The sequence below is a fragment of the Psittacula echo genome, assembly GCF_963264785.1.
Source record: "Psittacula echo genome assembly, chromosome: 3".
NCBI classification, from domain to species: domain Eukaryota; kingdom Metazoa; phylum Chordata; class Aves; order Psittaciformes; family Psittacidae; genus Psittacula; species Psittacula echo.
In genome coordinates, this window is record NC_137736.1 from 127,400,619 (window position 1) to 127,420,541 (window position 19,923).

Consider the following 19,923-nt stretch of genomic DNA (forward strand, 5'->3'; position numbering starts at 1 on the left):
GCTGCGCACCGAGAGCTCCGGCCCCTCACGCCCCGATCCCAGCCCCGATCCCGTTCCCAACGCAGATCCCGATCCCGGTTCTTGTCCCGATCCCGGTCCCAATCCCGGTTCCCGCCTCAGCCGGTCCCGGCGCTCCGCCGCGGTGCATGACGGGACACGTAGTCCTCCAGCGCGGGCCCCGCTAAGGGACCGTCCGCCGGGTGCGCTCCCCGCGGCACAGCACAGAGCGGCACCGAGCGAGCACGGGGATGGGACCGGCGCGGAGCCGCGCCCCGGCAGCGCTGACACCGGCGGTGAGGGGGGACCGGTGCCACCGGGACCGCGGCCGAGCCCGCGCGTCCCGCTCCGGGCCTGGAAATGTCCGACGGTCCCTTGTCAGTGACAGCTCTGCAACGGCCGGCGGCTGTCCCGCCTCTCCTCCTTGCTGATTGGCGTCTGGCGCAGGACCGCGCACAGCGATTGGCCCGCGCTGCTGTGGCGTGGCCGGTGATTGGCGGACGGTGGCGGAAGGAGTTGGCCGCCGGGGACGGAGGGGGGGCAAGATGGCGGCGGTGCTGGAGGTGGAGGTTGGAGGCCCCGCGGAGCGCGATGTGGAGGAGGTGGAGCGGGGCCGGGGCCGGAGCGGGGCCGGGAGCGGCGGGGCGGGGCCCTGGGGCAAGGGGAGCCGGGGGCAAACGGGGTGTGGGGAGCGGGAGGGGCGGGACACGAGGGGCTCCATGGGGCAGGGGGACATTGAGGGGGCATTAGGGGACACCTGGGGCAGGGTGGGACTGAGGGCACTGAGGGGCTTCGGGTTAGGGGGACATCGGGGTGCCCAGTGGGGCAGGCGGACCAGGAGGGGTCGGGGTTAGGGGAGCCCTGTGGGACACCGGCGGGTCCCTGGGCTGGGGCCCCCGTGCTCGCTGCTGCCCTGCAGGGGCTGCGCTCCCTGAGGTTCTCAAGGCCCCGGTGCGGGCTCAGAGCAGGGGGGGCAGCGCTGAGCCCCCCCTGTGCCGGGCTCGGGGATGCGGTTCGGGACCGGGCAGGGCCTGAGCCCCCAGAGGGACCCTGCAGGGGCCGCAGCGCCTGCCCTGGGGGTCCCCGAGGCCCGAGCAGCCGCGGGGGGTACCCGAGCCCTTCCTTCAGCCCCGTGGAGCCAGGCGGGGACCCTGGGACACGCGGGGCTGCTCCGGCCCCCCCCCGCCATCACCTTGGTGTGAGCCCTGTCCTGAGCTGAGCCGTCTCCTGGGGGCTCTCGGGCGGTTGGAGCTGTGTGGAGGGAAGGCTGCGGCTGGAATTCCCGCTGGGAATGCTGGAGCATCCTCCCTGCTGCCCGAGAGCCGTGCCAGGGGAGCGTTCGGCCCCAGACCCCGTGCCTGAACCCGCGAACGGGTCCCTCCTGAGCCGCTGCCTGTTGTGGTGGGAGGATGCTGGGGAGGTGTTTTCCCAGCCAGGATGTCTGGAATTCCAATGGGATTGGGTGGGAATGGGGCTGCAGGGAGCTGCATCCTCCTGTCAGCCTCTGCCACCCTGGGCAGCCCACCTCAGAGCAAAGCAAACAGCGTGTGGTGGCACTTGTGAGCTCCGCATCCCGGTGCCAGCGGCAGGGAAGCCTCTTCCCTGGAAAACCTGGGAAGATCCGGAGCCTGTGAGCCCTGGAAATGGAATTCCTGGTGTTCAGGAGCCAGCCTTTGGGGCTGAATGGGGATGTGAGGAGGTGACACCCATGGGGCTGAGCCTGTCTCGCGCTGGGATCCCACAGAATCCCCCCCCCTGGGGGCACAGATCCGTATCCCTGTGCTGTCCTGAGCTCTTTGGGCTGAGCCTGGGGGAGCTCAGGCTCCATTCGGGATCGGGTTGGATCAGTTGGGACCTCCCTGCTCCCGCTGCCTGTGGCCGCATTGGTTCCTGAGCAGGGGAACCAAGGGTCCAACCCCCCCTCAGAGCCCTTCAGAACGTGCTCAGGGTGAGGGGACCCCTCTGGGTGCTGCCTGGCGGGGCTGGGGCTGGGGCTGAGAGCGGCCGCGCTGCTGGGGGGGATCCAAATGCGGCCGAGCTTCGGTGCCACTTCTGGGCCAGACCTGGAGTTCGGAGGCGCGGGGCAGAGGGGGCAATGGGGGGGTCAGGTCCTGCCTGCAGGGCACCGGAGCGCTGGTCCCTGCCCGGATGTTCCCTGTAGTGAAGTTAGTGCAGGAGCTGGAGGCTCAGTGCTGGGATCGAGGGACGATTGTGTCTGCAGCTGGGGATTAGAATCATGGATGGGTTGGGATGAAGGGAGCTTAAAGCTCCTCCAGCTCCAGCCCCTGCCACGGGCAGGGACCCCTTCCACTGGAGCAGCTTGCTCCAAGCCCCTGTGTCCAACCTGGCCTTGAACACTGCCAGGGATGGGGCAGCCACAGCTTCTCTGGGCACCCTGGGCCAGCGCCTCAGCACCCTCACAGGGAAGAGCTTCTACCTAAGAGCTCATCTCAGTCTCCCCTCGGGCAGGTTAAAGCCATTCCCCTTGGCCTGTCCCTACAGGCCCTTGTCCCAAGCCCCTCTCCAGGTTTCCTGCAGCCCCTTTAGGCACTGGAGCTGCTCTCAGGTCTCCCCTTCAGGAGCCTTCTCTTCTCCAGGCTGCCCCAGCCCAGCTCTCTCAGCCTGGCTCCAGGGCAGAGCTGCTCCAGCTCTCTCAGCAGCTCCATTCCTGCCCCCTCCAGGGCAGCTCCAGCAGGGATCTGGTGTCACTCTGAGCCCTCAGGTGCTTCTCAAAGGCCTCGGGGCCCTCACCTCCCGGTGCTCAGTGTGTGAGCAGCTCGGCTGCCACCTCCTGCCCTCCCCTGGGCTCTCATTAAGCACCGCAGAGGAAGCGCAGCAGCTTCGCACACCCATGGGGAGCAGCCCTGTGGTGCCTGCCACGTGTCCCGGGAGCACCCTGAGCTCGGCTGAGGTGGAGCCGGTTCCTGTGCACCCATCTCCTGTCACAGCCCGGGCTGGGACCTGCGGCTGAGCTGTGCCCGCAGCTCCAGGGCAGCCCGGGGGTCATTGCGGGCTGGGGGAGAGCCAGAGCCCAGCTCCTCAGCCCTGCTGGAGAGCCCCATAGGGATCTGGGGTCGTTGTGTCTGTACCAAGCCCTGCAGCTGCCTGAGAGGAGGATGGAGCCAGGAGGGGCTGGGCTCTGCTCCCAAGGAACAAGGGATGGGACAAGAGGAACCGGCCTCAAGCTGCACCAGGGCAGGTTTAGATGGAGCTGAGGAACAATTCCTGCCCCAAAGGGTGCTCAGGCATTGGAACAGGCTGCCCAGGGCAGGGCTGCAGGCACCGTCCCTGCAAGGGTTCACACCCCGTGGAGACGAGGCCTCAGTGCCATGGGGCAGTGGTGGCCGTGGGGCAATGGTTGCACCGGATGGTCCTGAAGCTCTTTTCCAGCTGGTTCCATGTTTGTCTCTGTGTGTCCCGCTGGGACCGGTTCCCTCTGCCTGTGATGGGCTTTGCTGCCCTGTGTGCCCATGGAGGTGTCCCCGTTGCCTGAGGCCTCCCCAGCTCCTCGGGCAGAGCTGCAGCTCCAGGAGGGACTGAAAGGTGATCCCAGGGGTGCCCTGGTCCAAAGGGCAGCCCATGATCCCTGATAACAGCGGCTCCTGTGGGAAGAGCTTTGGGAAGCCTGGGAGAGCCTTCAGCCATGTCAGCACTTCCCACATCCTCCTTTTTCCATCAAAACTGGGGTGTTTTGGCAATGATTCATTGCTGGTTGCAGGTGCTGTTCCCTGTCCTGGGCCCTGCTGCGGTTTGGGGCTCTGTTCTGGACATGCATTGGAATTGCTTCTGTGTGCCGGGGGGTGCCTGGCTGGGATGTGGATGTGGGACGTGAACCCATTCCTTGGGAATGGGCTGGTTGGAGCAGCCTTGGCTGCAGGGAAACCTGGGAGTTTAAGGGGAGAGGAGATGGAAGTGATGGAGGCACAGAGGGGATGGAGGAGCAGGGTGCTCTGAGCTCTCCCCGTGCTGCCTGGAGGGCGCAGGGTGGCTCTGGGCTGCAGCCTGGCGATGGGCCCGTGGAGGGTTTGTCATTTAAACCTTCGGAATCCAGAATTCCCCTTCTCAGAGCTCTCCAGGAGCAGCTCTGGGGTCTCCGGGGCTGCTTTGGCAGGAGATGGGGGTGCTGGGGTGGTGTTCCTCATGGAGGACAGGCTTGTGCTGGGAATAACCCGGGAGGCTGTAACATGGAGACGGTCGCTTCCGACCCCCAGCTCACGTCTCTGTGCTCTCCGCAGGTGGATCTGTCCCACTTGTCCCCAGAGGAGCGGTGGAGGTGAGTCTGTGCCATGGGATGGAGCCGTGCTGCAGCCTGCGGAGCTCCTGCTCCTGCTGAGCCATCACCAGCACAGCTCTCACTGCGCCCCAGGCTTGGGTCAGGCGGCAGAGGCTGCAGAGCATCAGCCTGAACTCATGGGGTCATGGAATGGGTTGGGATGGCGCCTTAAAGCCATTCCCCTTGGCCTGTCCCTACAGGCCCTTGTCCCAAGCCCCTCTCCAGGTTTCCTGCAGCCCCTTTAGGCACTGGAGCTGCTCTCAGGTCTCCCCTTCAGGAGCCTTCTCTTCTCCAGGCTGCCCCAGCCCAGCTCTCTCAGCCTGGCTCCAGAGCAGAGCTGCTCCAGCCCTCACAGCATCTCCGTGGCCTCCTCTGGCCTCGCTCCAGCAGCTCCAGGTCCCTCTTGTGCTGGGGTCACAGAGCTCCAGAAGTGGATCCAGGCTGCCACTGGGGTTGCCAGGGCAGGGAGAGGCTCTGGGATGTGCTGATGGCAGCTCTGCTCCCACAGTTAAACCCGAGCCCATCTCAGAGTCACCTTTAGTCCCACTTGCACCCATCCACACGCTGCTCCCTGCCGTGTCCTGGCTCTGCCGTGTATCCACGTGTCCCTCAGGCTCCTTCGCTGGCCTTGCAGGGTGGAGCACGCCCGGATGCACGCCAAGCACCGTGGGCACGAGGCGATGCACGCGGAGATGGTGCTCATCCTCATCGCCACGCTCGTGGTGGCCCAGCTCCTCCTGGTCCAGTGGAAGCAGAGGCACCCTCGCTCCTACAATGTAAGTGTCTGCGGGGGCCTGATCCCTGCTGGCCAGGTGTGTTCCTGGGTTTCTCCTTGCCTGGTGCTCAGGTACCCTTTGTTTTCCCGGGATTCCAGCCTCGTCAATGCTGATAACCCAGTTTTCCATCGTGCTTTGGCACTGGGTGATGGGATGAGCACATCTCGGGGGTTGTCCTGGGGGTGACACAAAGGGGAGCCACGTTCTCTGGGTGCTTCCCCATAGAAGTGATGGAGGCTCCTTGCTTATTGCACCTGAGCCAGCCTCGTCCTGATGGATGTCTCCAGGCTCCTCTGTGAACTTCAGACCAAGCCCCTTTGCCCATTCCCTCCTGGAAGCACCACAGGAGCACAGCTGCACGCCCATAGATGCCCTTTATCCCCTTGAAGCAGGCAGGAGAAGGGCTGCCAGGGCTGGGAGGGTGTTTCTGACGTGTAATGAGCAGAGACCCAGCTCCAAAGGCCTCTCCTCTGCCCCACAGATGGTGACCCTCTTCCAGATGTGGGTGGTACCTCTGTACTTCACCATCAAGCTCAACTGGTGGCGGTTCCTGGTCATCTGGGTGCTCTTCTCAGCAGTCACAGCCTTTGTCACCTTCAGGGCAACGCGGAAACCTCTGGTGCAGACAACACCCAGGTTAGTGCAGGTCTTGGGGAGCCTCCTCAGCCCCAGGGCAGCCCTGGCGAGGAGCAAGCTTCACTTGTGCCACCACAGACTTTGCCCCTGGCAGCAAGCCCAGCCCGTGCTGGGTGGCATCAGGCACTCGCTGGCATCCAGCCCTATGCACGTGGTACCCGGGCTGTGGTGCTGGGAGCCTCACCAAGGGCATTCCCAGTGTGAAGCACACTTGATGTGGCCTTCAGCGATCCTGAGGCTGCTCGTTTGGATGTCAGGCACCAAGCAGCCCATGGCAGTGCTGGATCATGGAATCAGAGTGGGTTGGGATGAAGGGACCTTAAAGCTCCTCCAGCTCCAACCCCTGCCATGGGCAGGGACCCCTTCCACTGGAGCAGCTTGCTCCAAGCCCCTGTGTCCAACCTGGCCTTGAGCACTGCCAGGGATGGGGCAGCCACAGCTTTTGGGAGCCACCTGCTCAATCCTGGGTTCATTCCTTACAGGTTGGTTTATAAATGGTTTCTACTAATATACAAGATCAGCTACGCCACCGGCATCGTGGGCTACATGGCTGTGATGTTCACCCTCTTTGGGCTTAACTTATTGTTCAGGTGAGTGAATCCTCCTGCTCCTGTCAGGGCTGGAACACTCCACGTGGAGCAGGGAGTTGGCCACAATGCTGGGACACATTTGTGTCATTGGCAAGCTGATGAGCAGGATCAGAGCAGCTTTTGGGGTGTCCTCTCCCTGCGGGGGGGATCTCGGGTTTGGTGGTGGTACCTCCAGTGGCTCAGCTGCATCTGCAGCTCCGTGGTGTCTGGCCTGGGGGCATCAGTGGGATTTGGGACCCTGATAAAGCACAAGCAGCAGCCCCAGTGTGGTAGCAGAGGAGCCTGGCCCAGGTCAGCTTCATGGCTTGGGTGGTTGTCTCCTTCTCTGGAAGCTGAGCAGAGCTGCAGGGATGTGGAAGCGTTAACTGGGGCTTACTGGGAGCTGATCTGGTGCACGAGGTGGAACCATGGAATCCCAGACTGATTTGCATTGAAGAGTCCTTAAAGCTCATCGAGTTCCAACCCCCTGCCACGGGCAGGGACACCTTCCACTAGAGCAGCTTGCTCCAAGCCCCTTCCAACCCATTCCCCTTGGCCTGGCCCTACAGGCCCTTGTCCCAAGCCCCTCTCCAGGTTCCCTGCAGCCCCTTTAGGCACTGGAGCTGCTCTGAGGTCTCCCCTTCAGGAGCCTTCTCTTCTCCAGGCTGACCCAGCCCAGCTCTCTCAGCCTGGCTCCAGAGCAGACACTTGGGATGTTAGGTCCATGTCTCCACTCCAGTGCCACTTGTAGCCAAGCAGGGTGCAATATCTCAGAAGCAGGGACCAGGGTTGTGCCTACAGCACCTCTGTGGGTGATGCTCCCCAGTGCTGGGTGGGTCACTCTTGTGCACAGTTCATGCTGCGGCTGTGTCATTTGGCTTTGCACCACAACAGCCCCAGCACAAGGTCCTTGGTGTCAGTTGGCTCCTCTCTTGTAGAATCAAGCCAGAAGATGCCATGGACTTCGGGATCTCCCTCCTCTTCTATGGCCTCTACTATGGGGTGTTGGAGCGGGACTTCGCCGAGATGTGTGCGGATTACATGGCCTCCACCATCGGGGTGAGTGCTCCCCTGCTCTGTCCCTGCGCTGTCCGGGGGGGCCTGGACCCTGTCACTCACCTCGGTCACAGCAGCAGCTTTGCCCCTGCTCATTGAGGTCCCACCTCGAGGAGGAGCCCCCTGAGGCTGCTGCTTTCTCGCTGTGCTCCCTCTGAGCCACAGCCTCTGTGCTGGGGGTTCTGAGCTGACAGGATCAGTCCAGACCCTTCCTTCAGGGTGGAGCCTTCCCGTGTCCAGAGCACGGAGCAGAGGACTGGAAGGATCTGCTCACCCCTCTAAACCCCAACAAGTGTTTCCCTCCCTGGGCCTGCAGCAGTGCCCTAAGCCCTGTAACACACTCACCTGGCAGCAAGAACCCGACTCCAGCACCGATACCTGACCCAGGACCCTAGGACTGCTTTGGAGCAGCTCTTGAGGGCCTGGCATTGATGTTTCCTCCTCTCGGAGCTTTCTGCTCCCTGGAGGTTCTCCCTGGCCAGCCTGGGAGCCGCAGCCCCTCACTGCCTCCCCTCGCACTGGGGCACCTCAGCAGCACCCAGGTGTCCCCCCATGCACCCAGGACAGGCCAGCAGCGGATTTGGTGCTCCCCGTGGGGCTGCAGGGCTGCCAGGGGGATGCTGCCGGCAGGTCTCTGCCAGGGGCTTGCTGTGCCGGTGCTGCTGAGCTAGGAGGAGCTGTGGAGAGGCCCTGCAGGGAGAGCTGGAGAGAGCTGAGCAGCCACCGACCCCAAGAGACTTAACGAGAGCAAGTGAGGTTCTCCTGGGATGGGGAATCCTGGTTCTATGTGGAAGCTGGGGGAGGAGAGGCTGGAGAGCAGCCCCACGGGAGAGATCTGGGTTCGGGTCGGTGGCAGCTTCAATAGGAGTCAGCAGTGTCCTGGGGTGCCCCAAGGGATTGTCCCACTCTGCAGGATTCTGGTGTGGCCCCACCTCGAGTCCTCTGCAGCTTTGGGAGCCTCAAACTACTGGAGTGTGCCCAGGGCAGGGGCACAAGAGCAGGAGCAGCGGAGGGCACTTGGCTTGTCCAGCCTGGAGAAGAGAAGGCTCCTGAAGGGGAGACCTGAGAGCAGCTCCAGTGCCTAAAGGGGCTGCAGGAAAGCTGGAGAGGGGCTTGGGACAAGGGCCTGTAGGGCCAGGCCAAGGGGAATGGCTTTAACCTGCCAGAGGGGAGACTGAGATGAGCTCTTAGGCAGAAGCTCTTCCCTGTGAGGGTGCTGAGGCGCTGGCCCAGGGTGCCCAGAGAAGCTGTGGCTGCCCCATCCCTGGCAGTGTTCAAGGCCAGGTTGGACACAGGGGCTTGGAGCAAGCTGCTCCAGTGGAAGGGGTCCCTGCCCGTGGCAGGGGTTGGAGCTGGGGGAGCTTTAAGGTCCCTTCAACCCAACCCATTCCGTGATTCCATGAGGCTGCATCAGGGGATGTTCAGGTTGGACATGAGGAAACACTTAGAGGGTGTTTGATCCCTGGAACAGGCTCCAGGGATGTGTCACCTGTGTCAGGCAGCACCAGGGCAGCCACAGCTCAAGGACGATGCTTTTGGCCACATGGTTTAGTTTGAGGTAACCCTGTGAGGAGCAGAGTTGTCCCCAGTGATCCTTATGGGTCCTTCCAGCTTGAGACACTCCATGATTCCATGATTCCCTGTCTCCTCGCTGGGACACAGCACAAGTGACTGGGGGGCTCCATCCCTGGAGCCTGTGGGACTGGAGCTGTGTGTGGGGAGACCCTCCTGGGTGCTCCAATGGGTTGGAAATGGCTGGGGGGCTGCTCCAGGCTTTGCTCTTCATCCCCCCAGGCTCCAGGGACCTTTGGGGCAGCAGGGGGATGGTCCCTGCTGTGGGGCTGCAATGCGATGGGGTCCTCATCCCCGAGCAGCTCCTGGGCTGTTGTGGTTGTGTCCCTGGACCCATAACAGGGGTTGTAACCCCAGAAGGCTGGGGGGTGCTGACCCCAAGCCCCTCCTAGAGCTGTGCGGGTGGCGGGGCCACGCTGTCCCCATGTCCCTGTGTCCCCTGGCCCCGTGTGTGTCACCGGTCTCTGCCCTCGCGCAGTTCTACAGCGCCTCGGGGATGCCGACCAAGCACCTCTCCGACAGCGTCTGCGCCGTGTGCGGGCAGCGGATCCTGGTGGATGTCAACGAGGAGGGGATCCTGGAGAACACCTACCGGCTCTCCTGCAACCACGTGTATCCTGCTGCTCCTGCTGCTCCTGCTGCTCCTGCTGCTCCTGCTGCTCCTGCTCCTGCTCCTGCTCCTGCTTGGGAACCTGCCCCACGCCTCCCCGGGCTCTGGCCCCACAGCAGAGCCCTCCTTGTGCTGGTTCCTCTCGTGAGCTTTGCCTGTGCGAGCGCTGAGCCAAACCGTTCGTGTCCCTCAGGCTTCTCCATGTGTGTTATGCACAGGTGCCTCCTCCTGGTGCTGTGGCTGTGAGGCTGTTTCTCGTGTTCCAGCTGCCTTTGCCAAATACCCCTTCCACTGGAGCAGCTTGCTCCAAGCCCCTGTGTCCAACCTGGCCTTGAACACTGCCAGGGATGGGGCAGCCACAGCTTCTCTGGGCACCCTGGGCCAGCGCCTCAGCACCCTCACAGGGAAGAGCTTCTGCCTAAGAGCTCATCTCAGTCTCCCCTCTGGCAGGTTCAAGCCATTCCCCTTGTCCTGTCCCTACAGGCCCTTGTCCCAAGCCCCTCTCCAGGTTTCCTGCAGCCCCTTTAGGCACTGGAGCTGCTCTCAGGTCTCCCCTTCAGGAGCCTTCTCTTCTCCAGGCTGCCCCAGCCCAGCTCTCTCAGCCTGGCTCCAGAGCAGAGCTGCTCCAGCCCTCGCAGCAGCTCCGTGCCCTCCTCTGGACTCACTCCAACAGCTCCCGGTCCCTCCTGTGCTGTTCCTCAGAGCTGGATGCAGGATTCCAGGTTTCCCTCAGCTGCTCGGGCTCTTCAGGTCCTGGAAGCGCTGTCACAGCCCTGCCCGGGAGGGGTTTTCCAGGGTGACTCAGCTGGAGCTGGGATCTTCCTCTGGCTCCTGCCCACGAGGTGGTTTCCAGAGCGGGCTCTGAGCAAAGGTCTTTGCTCGCGGAGCCCGGCTCCTAAATTTCACCCCCAGGAGCAGGCTCCGGAGCTTCCCCCTGCCCCTCTCACCCCTTGTGCCTGGGGCTGCTCCCAGCTCCGCTCCCCGCAGGCCTGGGCAGCACAGGGTTACCCAGAGGCAGTTTGTGTGTGACAGAGGTGACTCCTGCGTGCGTGGTGGGGAAGCTCGGCCGCAGCCGCCTCCTGCTTCCCCATCGCTCACGGGGTGAATCCCCACTGAGTCAGACCCGGAGGCACCCCTCAGGCTGCTCTTCAGCCCCAGCAGCCACCTGTCATGCACGGAGGCAGCTTTGGGGAGTTCCTGGAGCTCCACCCGGGATCCACAAACCCCTGATGGCCCCTCCACATCCCCAGGGCTGGGTCTCACCCTCAGCCCATGGAGCCCCTCGGTCCCATGTTGGTGTTACCCCTGTAAGACCATGGCCCCACGAGCCCCTTCCTCTGTGCCTGGAAGGTTCTGCTCCTTCTAGGAAAGGCAGCATTGAGCAACACATCCATCCTCAGCCGGGGGATGTTTCCTGCCCTGTGCAGTGGCTCTGGGCTGGAGTTTCGAGGAAGCTCAATGGTTTTGTCCATGTATGGTCCTGTCCCCCGTGTCCCGCAGCCTGAGGCTGTTCTCCTTAACCTGCTGCTCCCAGGTTCCATGAGTTCTGCATCCGGGGCTGGTGCATCGTGGGGAAGAAGCAGACGTGTCCATACTGCAAAGAGAAGGTGGATCTCAAAAGGATGTTCAGTAACCCGTATCCTTTCTCCTCACTTTGGGAAGGCCACGTGTGGGGTTTGGGATGTGCCCTGGAGCTCATCTGGGCTTGCCTGGCACCATGGGATGGTTTGGGTGGAAGGGAGCTTAAAGCTCCTCTAGTTCCAGCACCAGGGACCCCTTCCACTGGTGCAAGGTGCTCCCAGCCCCTGTGTCCAACCTGGCCTTGAACACTGCCAGGGATGGGGCATCCTACTGAAGACTGACTCTGGATGTTCCCATGGGAATGCGTCTCCTCCAGGCCGTGGTGGAGCCGGGTCCTGCCTCCCCCTGCTCCCATCCTCATGGAGGCGCAGGGCTGGATCCATGCCCCAGCTCCCCCCCGGCCCCGGGGCTGCTCCGGGTGCTCGGCTCCTCTCTCCGCGGCTCTTTAACTCCTTCCGGCTCAGCTGGGAGCGGCCCCACGTCATGTACGGGCAGCTGCTGGACTGGCTGCGGTACCTGGTGGCCTGGCAGCCCGTCATCATCGGCCTGGTGCAGGGCATCAACTACATCCTGGGGCTGGAGTAGGGCAGCGGAGCCCCGCAGCGCCCCTCGGCTGCCCCTGCGGGGACGTGGGGCCGGACCCGGCGCCGGGGCTCGTTTTTAAAGGATCCTTTTACCGAGTATTTAAACGTTTCTATTGCAGCCGCAGGAGACGCTCTCGGCCCTGCCCATGGCCCGTGCGGGGCCGGGGCTGGGCTCCCGCCCGCCCGCTCCCGCTGCGGCACCGAGGGCTGCGCCTTCGCCGGCCCCGAGGCTGGAAGCAGCCCCACAGCGGCCGGGACGGGATGCGGGGACCGCGGGGCTGTGGAGGAGACGCTGCCCCGGCGGCCCTGGCCCGGGGGCTGGAGGGACGCGGGGAGGCCCCTCCCGTGGGTGCCAGGCGGAGCCGAGCCCCGGGGGCCCTTTTGTAGCTCCCACTTTTCTACGTTCACCCCAGGTCCCAGCGGGTCCCAGCCTGGGCACGGAGCGGGGCCGGGGCCGCTGCTCTCCGTGTCCTGTCCTGGGTGGTGGCAGCGCCTGGCCCTGGCCCTGGCCCTGCCGTGGTGGCTCCGTGGGATGCAGCACGGGTGGGAGCCGCGCTCCCTGCGCCGCAGCCCCCTTGAGCCCGGGCACGGACCCCAGCGCCGGTGCATGGGGGGCACCCGCGGTGTCCCCGAGGGCGCCGGTTGGGGACACGCGGTGGTTGGGGACACGCGGTGGTTGGGGACACGCGGTGCGGCGGGGCCCTGGACGCGGGCAGGGGCCTCGCACCGGGGCCTTGGGCTCTGGGTTGGGTGAAGCCGCGTCGGCGCCTGGTGCCAAACACCGGAACACGAGTCCTGGACCCAGACCTGGCCACGGGTGCTTCTTGTGGGCGCCGCGGCCCCCATGGGGCTGGGGGCACGGGAGGGCACTGGGGACTTGTGCGATGGGGACTTGAGTGATGGGGATGTGTGTGATGGGTATGTGTGCGATGGGGACGTGTGCGATGGGGACGTGTGCGATGGGGACTTGTGTGATGGGGACGTGTGTGATGGGGACGTGTGCGATGGGAGCGTGTGTGATGGGGACGTGTGCGATGGGGACGTGTGCGATGGGAGCGTGTGCGATGGGAGCGTGTGTGATGGGAGCGTGTGTGATGGGGACATGTGTGATGGGGACGTGTGCGATGGGGACGTGTGCGATGGGGACGTGTGCGATGGGGACGTGTGCGATGGGGACGTGTGCGATGGGGACGTGTGCGATGGGGACGTGTGCGATGGGAGCGTGTGTGATGGGGACGTGTGTGATGGGGACGTGTGCGATGGGGTCCCCAGCCCCGCGCTCTGCGGGTGCTGCCAGCGTCCCGGTGATCCAGGCCCTGCCCCACTGGGATGTGCCGGGAGCTGCCTGGAACCAGACGGGATTTGGGGCTTTCCTGAGGGTTTTCACAGCCGGGTCCCGCAGGAGCCATGGAGCTGCCACTGCCCATGGAGGGGCTCCGGGGGTTCCAGCCTGATCCTGGTGGGTCAATGGGAGCCCTGAGCCTGGATGGGACCCGGTTGTGTGTGCCCGGGGTGCCCATGGGCATGGGGGGAACGCAGTGAGGGTCACAGGGGATGGGGGACATTGCAACAGGGACATGGGGGGATGTGGGCATAAGAGACGTGCGCAGGGGGCATGGGATGAGGGGCACAGGGAATGTGAGGACGTGGCACTGAGGACATGGGGGACACGGGATGTGGGGACACAGGGTGTGACATAGGGGGCACAGGGGCAGGGGACACAGGCTGTGGAGACATGGGATGTGGCACAAGGGAAAGACGCAGGGGGACAGGGGATGTCCCATGGGAGGCACGGGGGACACACGGGACATGGCCCGGGGGGCCCACAGAGGATGTGGGGACGCGGGGCATGGCGCAGGGGATGTCACATGTGGGGCACAGGGGCAGTGGCCCTGGGGACACGGGACACGGCACGGGGGGGACCCAGGGGCAGTTCCGGTGCCGGTCCCGGCTGAGTCACGCCGCGGCCGCTCCCGCCCGGCAGCAGCCACATAAAGCGCCGCCGCCCCGAGAGCCGCGGCCCCCCCGCTGCTGCCCCACTGCCGCTGCCCCATGGCTGCGCTCCGTGATCCCGGTACGGGCTGGGAACGAGAACGGGACCGGGGGACCCCACGAGGCGGAACCGGCCCGGGGCCAGCGGGGACCGACCCAGGGCTCGGTGGAGCTGGAGGGGACCATGGGCAGCTCCGGGGGGGCTGGGGATGGAGGTGGTGCTGGGGGGATGCTATGAGGATGCTATAGGGGTGCTGGGGGGATGCTATGGGGGTGCAGGGAGATGCTGGGGGTTGCTGAGGGAGGATACTGAAGACATGCTGGGGGGTGTGGGGAGATGCTAAGGGATGATGGGGGGTAATACAGGGAGGATGCTGGGGGGTGATGGAGGGATACTTGAGGAATACCGGGGGGATACTGGAAGGATATAGGAGGGGTCTGGGGAGGTGTTGTTGGGGGGAGTTACCCCGGGCTCAGGGGTCGCATCCCAACACTGAGCCCATCTCTGTCCACAGGGACCCCCCCAGCCCGGCTCCTCCTGTCCCTGCTCTGCTGGGCCCTGACCTCCCGCTGCACCGGTACAAGGGGACTCGGGGGGGGTTGGGGTCAGCTCCCGTCTCTGCCCCCCCCAAGGGCCCTGTGCGGGGCGCTGGGTTTGAGCCCTGCCCGCCCGGCTCTGGGGGGCACCGCTCACCCCCCCCCCCCCGCTCTGCCGTCCCCTCCAGGAGCCATGGCCCTGCAGCCCCCCAGCGTCACCCTCCTGCGGCCCCCAGCGCGGCCCCCCCGGCCAGGTGGGTCACGGGGACGGGGGGGGGGCGCCCCCGTCAGCGGGGTCCGTCCGAGCCCTCCCGACCCCGCGTGTGCCCGTGCTGCAGGTGACAGCGTGACCGCGCGGTGCGAGGCGCTCAGCGCCCTCCCGGACCTGACCCTCATCTATTGGCTGGGGAACGGCTCCTTCGTGGAGCAGCTGCCGCCGGCCGGGGCCGCGCAGGAGGGGCCGGTGCTGTGAGTAGGGGCCGGGCGGGGACCCGCGGCGCCCGCACGGGGGGGGTCACGCAGGGCGCTGACGGGTCCCGGTTGCGGTTGCAGGGAGGAGCCCCGCGGCGCGGGGGCGCTGCTGCGCCGGGACCTGCGCCTGGAGCCCTTCGGCGCCCGCCACTCCCGCACCGCCTTCTCCTGCGTGGTGCTGAGCCCGCTCGGGGCGCGCAGCACGGACCTGCGGTGGCCGACGGAGCCTGCGCGGGGCTGAGACCGGGCACAGCTCCTGACACGTGTGCGCCCCGCACGGAGGCCTCGTGACCCCACCTCGGGTCCGCTCGGCCCCACGGCTCTCGGTGCCCCTCGCCGAGGCGGGAGCCGCTGCCCGGGCCGGCCCCGGGCCCTGCCCGCAGGGGGCTGTGAGACCCCCGCGGGTATTAAAGCGCATTGAGGCTGCCCCGGGTCACCCGTGTCCTGCGACCGAGCTGCTGTGGGTGCAGAGCGCACCCATGGGGTGAGCGGTGAGGGCGAGGAGGCGGCTGGGTGCACACGGAGGGCAGGATCCATCCCCGACCCCCTCGCAGCCCCACGGCTGCCCCTGGCCTAGAGGATGAGGAAATGAGGGGAGCCCTGGGGGGGCAGAGCCCTGAACCCATCGCATCCCCCTCTGCATCCACGTTGTCCCCTCAGGGCCCTGCTCCTGGGTCTGGGGGTGCCGGTCTCCCACCCCGGTCCCTTGGGTGCCATGGGGGCTGCTGGCAGCCGCGGGACACCCCAGACCCAGACCTGCACCACACATGGGATGCTCTGGGTAAGGCGGGGCTGGGATGGAGGCGACCCCGGCTGCAGCTGCGCCAGGCGCAGGGCGCTGCGGGAGCCCCCGGTCCCACATCGAGCCTTTATTCCTCTGGGAGCCAGGGGAAGCCGAGCAGGGACCCCCGCGCCCCCCCGCTGCACCGCGCGCCCCATCCCCGCCAGCCCCAGCCTCAGCCCCGCGCTCGGCAGCGCCCAGCGGCCCCGTCCAGGCTCCGCCGCTTGCCCCGGGTCCGGAGGCGCCGCGGAGGGGCTGAGCCGGGCCTGGGGCCTCCCCGCGCCCCGTCCGGCTCCGGCGGCTCCGAGTCCCGGTCCCGGCTCCTCGCGGTTCAGAGGCCTCCTGCGGCCGCCAGCGCTGCCAGGAGGAGCCCCCAGGGGGCGCTGCTACCGGGGAGGGCCGGGGGGGCCCCGGCGGAGGTCGCGCCGCAGAAGTGGGGTCCGGGCTCAGCGGCGCGGAAGGAGCAAGGAGCAGCCCCGCAGCGCTTCTCTGCGAGAGAAACCCGCGCGGTCAGCACCGGCACAGACCCGCGGCGGCCCCATCCCCGCGGCCCCATCCCCGCCGAGCCGCGCTGCGCTGCGCCATAGGCATGGAATGGTTTGGGATGAAGGGACCTTAAAGCTCATCTAAAGCCACGCGCAGGGGCCCCTTCCACTGGAGCAGCTTGCTCCAAGCCCCTGTGTCCAACCTGGCCTTGAACACTGCCAGGGATGGGGCAGCCACAGCTTCTCTGGGCACCCTGGGCCAGCGCCTCAGCACCCTCACAGGGAACAGCTTCTGCCTAAGAGCTCATCTCAGTCTCCCCTCGGGCAGGTTAAAGCCATTCCCCTTGGCCTGTCCCTACAGGCCCTTGTCCCAAGCCCCTCTCCAGGTTTCCTGCAGCCCCTTTAGGCACTGGAGCTGCTCTCAGGTCTCCCCTTCAGGAGCCTTCCCTTCTCCAGGCTGCCCCAGCCCAGCTCTCTCAGCCTGGCTCCAGAGCAGAGCTGCTCCAGCCCTCGCAGCAGCTCCATGGCCTCCTCTGGCCTCACTCCAACAGCTCCATGTCCTTATGTTGAGGACCCCAGAACTGCACACAGTGCTCCAGGGGATCTCTGGCCATGCTGTGCCATCCCATTCCATCCCATTCCATCCCATTCCATCCCATTCCATTCCATTCCATTCCATTCCATCCCATTCCATCCCATTCCATCCCATTCCATCCCATTCCATTCCATTCCATCCCATGCCATTCCATTCCATCCCATTCCATCCCATTCCATCCCATTCCATTCCATGCCATTCCAAGCCATGCTTTGCTGCCGAGACAGGCAGCAATGTGCACCCAAAGCGCTGTCGGCACAACCCCCATTCCTGGCAAAGCTGATGGGATGCGGCCACCCTCCATCCCCGCTCCCTTCCCCCGGTGCTGGGGAGCACCCTCCCCATCCCGTGGGATTTGCACCTTTCACCAGCTCGCAGTTGTAGGTGCTGTTGGTGCCCTGGGAGCGGAGCTGGATGAGGGACCCCTGCCCGGTGCGGGAGAAGCTGGTGACCTGGAAGACCTCGGAGGGCGGGATGAGGACCTCCTCCTCGGTGGGGTACAAGGAGAAGTCCCTGATGGGGACCCCGCAGCAGGTCTGCACCACAAAGAAGGTGTCGCGGCCGAAGCTGCTGCTGTTGTGGAGGGAGGTGGAGGTGAAGTGCCCGAAGCGCACGCTCTGCCCGCGCTGCGCGGTGAAGCGGATGTCGCGCACGCCCCGGTACACGCGGTGGCAGCGGCCCTGGGCGCCGGCGCCCCGCAGGATGCTCAGTGCCTGGCTCAGCAGGAAGTGCAGCGCCTTGAAGTGGAAGCTGTGCAGGTACCAGTGCCGGGAGCGCCCGGCCTCGCGCACGGCCGCGTTGAAGGCCGGGTACAGGGGCCCCTCCATGGTGTACGCCAGCAGCGCGACCGCGTGCTCCGGCCGCAGCCCTGGAGGCTGCAGGATGCGGTGCTGACCCCAGGCTTCGGCCGCTCGGGTCCAGGCCTCGGCGTAGAGGCTGTTGGTGCCGAACTCGGTGCGGTTGAGCTCCGGCAGCTCCTGCTCCATCAGGTGGCTGCAGCCCTCGTACTGGTCATCGAAGGAGGTGGGGGCCATGTCCATTGCCGCCTCCTTGATGGAGGAGAGGAGCAGGGGGCTGCCCGCCGCCGGGGTCCCGGCCAGCAGCACCAAGCCCAGCACCAGGCGCTCCATGGAGGGAAGAGCCGGTTCCTCTGGGAGCAGCTGGGGGGCGAGTGCAGGGTCAGCCTGCGAGGGGGCTGCCCCACACCTCGGATCCCCCCATTTGCCTCCCCAGCCAGGGGCACCCCTCTTGGGACACCCCAAGTCCCCGCCCCATTGCTTGTGTTGAACAGGGGGGTGCCCCCAGCGCCTGGCAGCAGGATGTGGGGTCCCCCATGGGAGCAGCCCCCTGGACCCAATGAGGAGCATTACCTGGGTTGGGTGCAGGTCCCCAGCTCCCACAGCTCCAGCCTGCGCCTGCCCCTGGGCACAGGGACAAGCTGTGGCTCTTGCTTTTTATAGCAGCCCCAGCCCGGATCCAGCCCCCTCCCTCCTCCCGGGTATTTTTACCTTGCCTGGAGCAGCGTTGACCCTGTCCATAAACTGCTTTTGCTTTTGCTTTCTGTGCTGCTGGAGCTTGGACCCTTCCTGCTGAGTCCATTCCTTCTCACCCAGGACGTGGGGCTTGCACTGACCCCCAGCGCCGTGCTGCTGAGCATGGGGCAGGTTGTGACAGGGGTGGCGTGGAGGAGGCGCTGGTGTTGGAAGGGGCATTCCAGGAGGGTCCGGCCTGGCTGGAGGGGGTCAGGAGGCAGGAGGAAGGGCAGGGGGCAGGCAGCAGGGATGGGGACATCCTCTTCCATCCCCACTCCAAACAGAGAGGCTCCAGGCCAAGGAGATGGTCCTGTTGTGGTGCTTGAGGGCATAGGGACAGACTGAAGGGATGAATCCCAGGGGAGCTTGGAGCCCACCTGCAGAGGTCACAACCGGCTCCAGTGGAAGGGGTCCCTGCCCGTGGCAGGGGTTGGAGCTGGAGGAGCTTTAAGGTCCCTTCATCCCAAACCAGGCAGGGTTCTATGGTTCTACGATTCACGCCTCTTGTCTGAGGTCCTGAGCATGGTCTCCAGCCTGCCCATGGCTGGGCACAGGGTGTGAGCATGGACCCTCTGTGCTCCATGGGCTGATCCTGACCTCCTGTGCCAGCACCTCTTCAGCTCTGCGGCTCTTCCCTTCCGCACCAGGATCCAGCAGGCTGGGATGAGACAAGGTTTGTGTGCCTGTAACATCCAAGGTGCATCTGAAGCTTCTGAGATGGTCTCTGCATCCCATCCCAATGCTAAAGTGCAGTAAATCATAGAACCCTGCCTGGTTTGGGTTGAAGGGACCTTAAAGCTCCTCCAGCTCCAACCCCTGCCACGGGCAGGGACCCCTTCCACTGGAGCAGCTTGCTCCAAGCCCCTGTGTCCAAATGGGGCTGCCCCGTTTGGCTGGGGGATGCAGAGCAGATGCCACAGCAGGAGGTTGGACCTGGACGATCTCCAGGTGCTTCCCAACCCGATCCATTTCCTGATTCTAGGATTTCCTACTCTGCAGGAAGGAAACCACAGCGCAGGAGCCGCCGTCCCCATGGGCTGGAGGAGGAGTTGCGGCCCGGCTGGGGCTGAGAAGCAGAAGGAGCCTTCCCTGACTCTGCTGTTGAGAAAGTGCCTGGGAGGGTGCAAAGGCCCCGCAGAGCATCGGAGCCCTCGTTCGCATGGGATGGGTAGAACGGAACTCGCTCATCCGCGCTGAAGGAGCACGGAGCGGTCCCGCACTGCGAGAGGAACCGGCGCTGCCGGCACGGACACAGCCCGCAGCGGCGCCATCCGCAGGAAGCCGCGCTGAGCCGTGCCCCCCTCCCCTCGGAGCCGCCAGGCAATAGGGGCGCAGATGCTGTTGTCCTTGATGGGCTTTGCCAGGCTCAGTTCCAAGCGGGCCTCGGCCTTCCTTGTCCCATCCCTGCCTCCTGCAGTGCTCCCGCTTGGCCTGTCCCTTATTCCCCATCCCATCAGTCCCTTTCTTCCGTTTAAAACGTACAAGGAGCTCCCTGCTCACCCATGCAGGTCTCCTGCCCCCTTTGCCTGATTTCTTCACCATGGGGATACGCTGGGCTTGGAGGAAATAACAAGGGATGGGACAAGAGGAACCGGCCTCAAGCTGCACCAGGGCAGGTTTAGATGGAGCTGAGGAACAATTCCTGCCCCAAAGGGTGCTCAGGCATTGGAACAGGCTGCCCAGGGCAGGGCTGCAGGCACCGTCCCTGCAAGGGTTCACACCCCGTGGAGACGAGGCCTCAGTGCCCGCAGCGCTCGGGGGTTCCGGGTGCCTCACACGGCTCCAGACGGGCGCGGGGCCGGGCTGTGCCCTTGGAGCTGTGCGGGAGCCCCCGCAGCCGCCGCGGGAGCTGCGGGGCACGGCGGGAGCAGCCCGG

At 65.4% G+C, this 19,923-nt stretch overlaps 2 protein-coding genes across 5 annotated transcripts; one reads left to right on the forward strand and one right to left on the reverse strand.

The window, feature by feature from the left end:
• Positions 1 to 373: 373 nt before the first annotated feature.
• RNF121 (ring finger protein 121) lies at positions 374 to 12,170 on the forward strand. 4 transcript variants are annotated; one of them, XM_080612452.1, is made up of 9 exons: positions 381 to 599; positions 4,233 to 4,270; positions 4,905 to 5,046; positions 5,528 to 5,682; positions 6,165 to 6,272; positions 7,190 to 7,310; positions 9,358 to 9,491; positions 11,024 to 11,125; positions 11,535 to 11,913. In XM_080612452.1, the coding sequence occupies exons 1-9, from the start codon at positions 543 to 545 to the stop codon at positions 11,653 to 11,655; spliced, it is 978 nt and encodes a 325-aa protein (XP_080468578.1). In that variant the 5' UTR covers positions 381 to 542; the 3' UTR covers positions 11,656 to 11,913. The 4 variants fall into 4 exon arrangements, with proteins under 4 accessions (XP_080468577.1, XP_080468579.1, XP_080468576.1 ...); XM_080612451.1 differs by lacking the exon at positions 9,358 to 9,491 and having other exon boundaries at positions 374 to 599; positions 10,990 to 11,096; positions 11,774 to 12,170; XM_080612453.1 differs by lacking the exon at positions 9,358 to 9,491 and having other exon boundaries at positions 375 to 599; positions 10,990 to 11,125.
• Positions 12,171 to 16,050: 3,880 nt separating this feature from the next.
• ART1 (ADP-ribosyltransferase 1) lies at positions 16,051 to 17,645 on the reverse strand (the record flags this gene model as incomplete). The annotated part of the gene is made up of 2 exons (XM_080613592.1): positions 16,051 to 16,061; positions 16,877 to 17,645. The coding sequence occupies 2 exons, from the start codon at positions 17,643 to 17,645 to the stop codon at positions 16,051 to 16,053; spliced, it is 780 nt and encodes a 259-aa protein (XP_080469718.1).
• Between the last annotated feature and the right edge of the window lie 2,278 nt (positions 17,646 to 19,923).

Excerpts from the sequence above, each read along its gene's own strand:
- RNF121 (XM_080612450.1), top strand. The coding sequence starts at position 543 with ATGGCGGCGGTGCTGGAGGTGGAGGTTGGAGGCCCCGCGGAGCGCGAT. Across the intron at positions 600-4,232 it reads CGGAGCGCGATGTGGAGGAG|GTGGATCTGTCCCACTTGTC; the intron begins GTGGAGCGGGGC and ends TGCTCTCCGCAG. Across the intron at positions 4,271-4,904 it reads TCCCCAGAGGAGCGGTGGAG|GGTGGAGCACGCCCGGATGC; the intron begins GTGAGTCTGTGC and ends CTGGCCTTGCAG.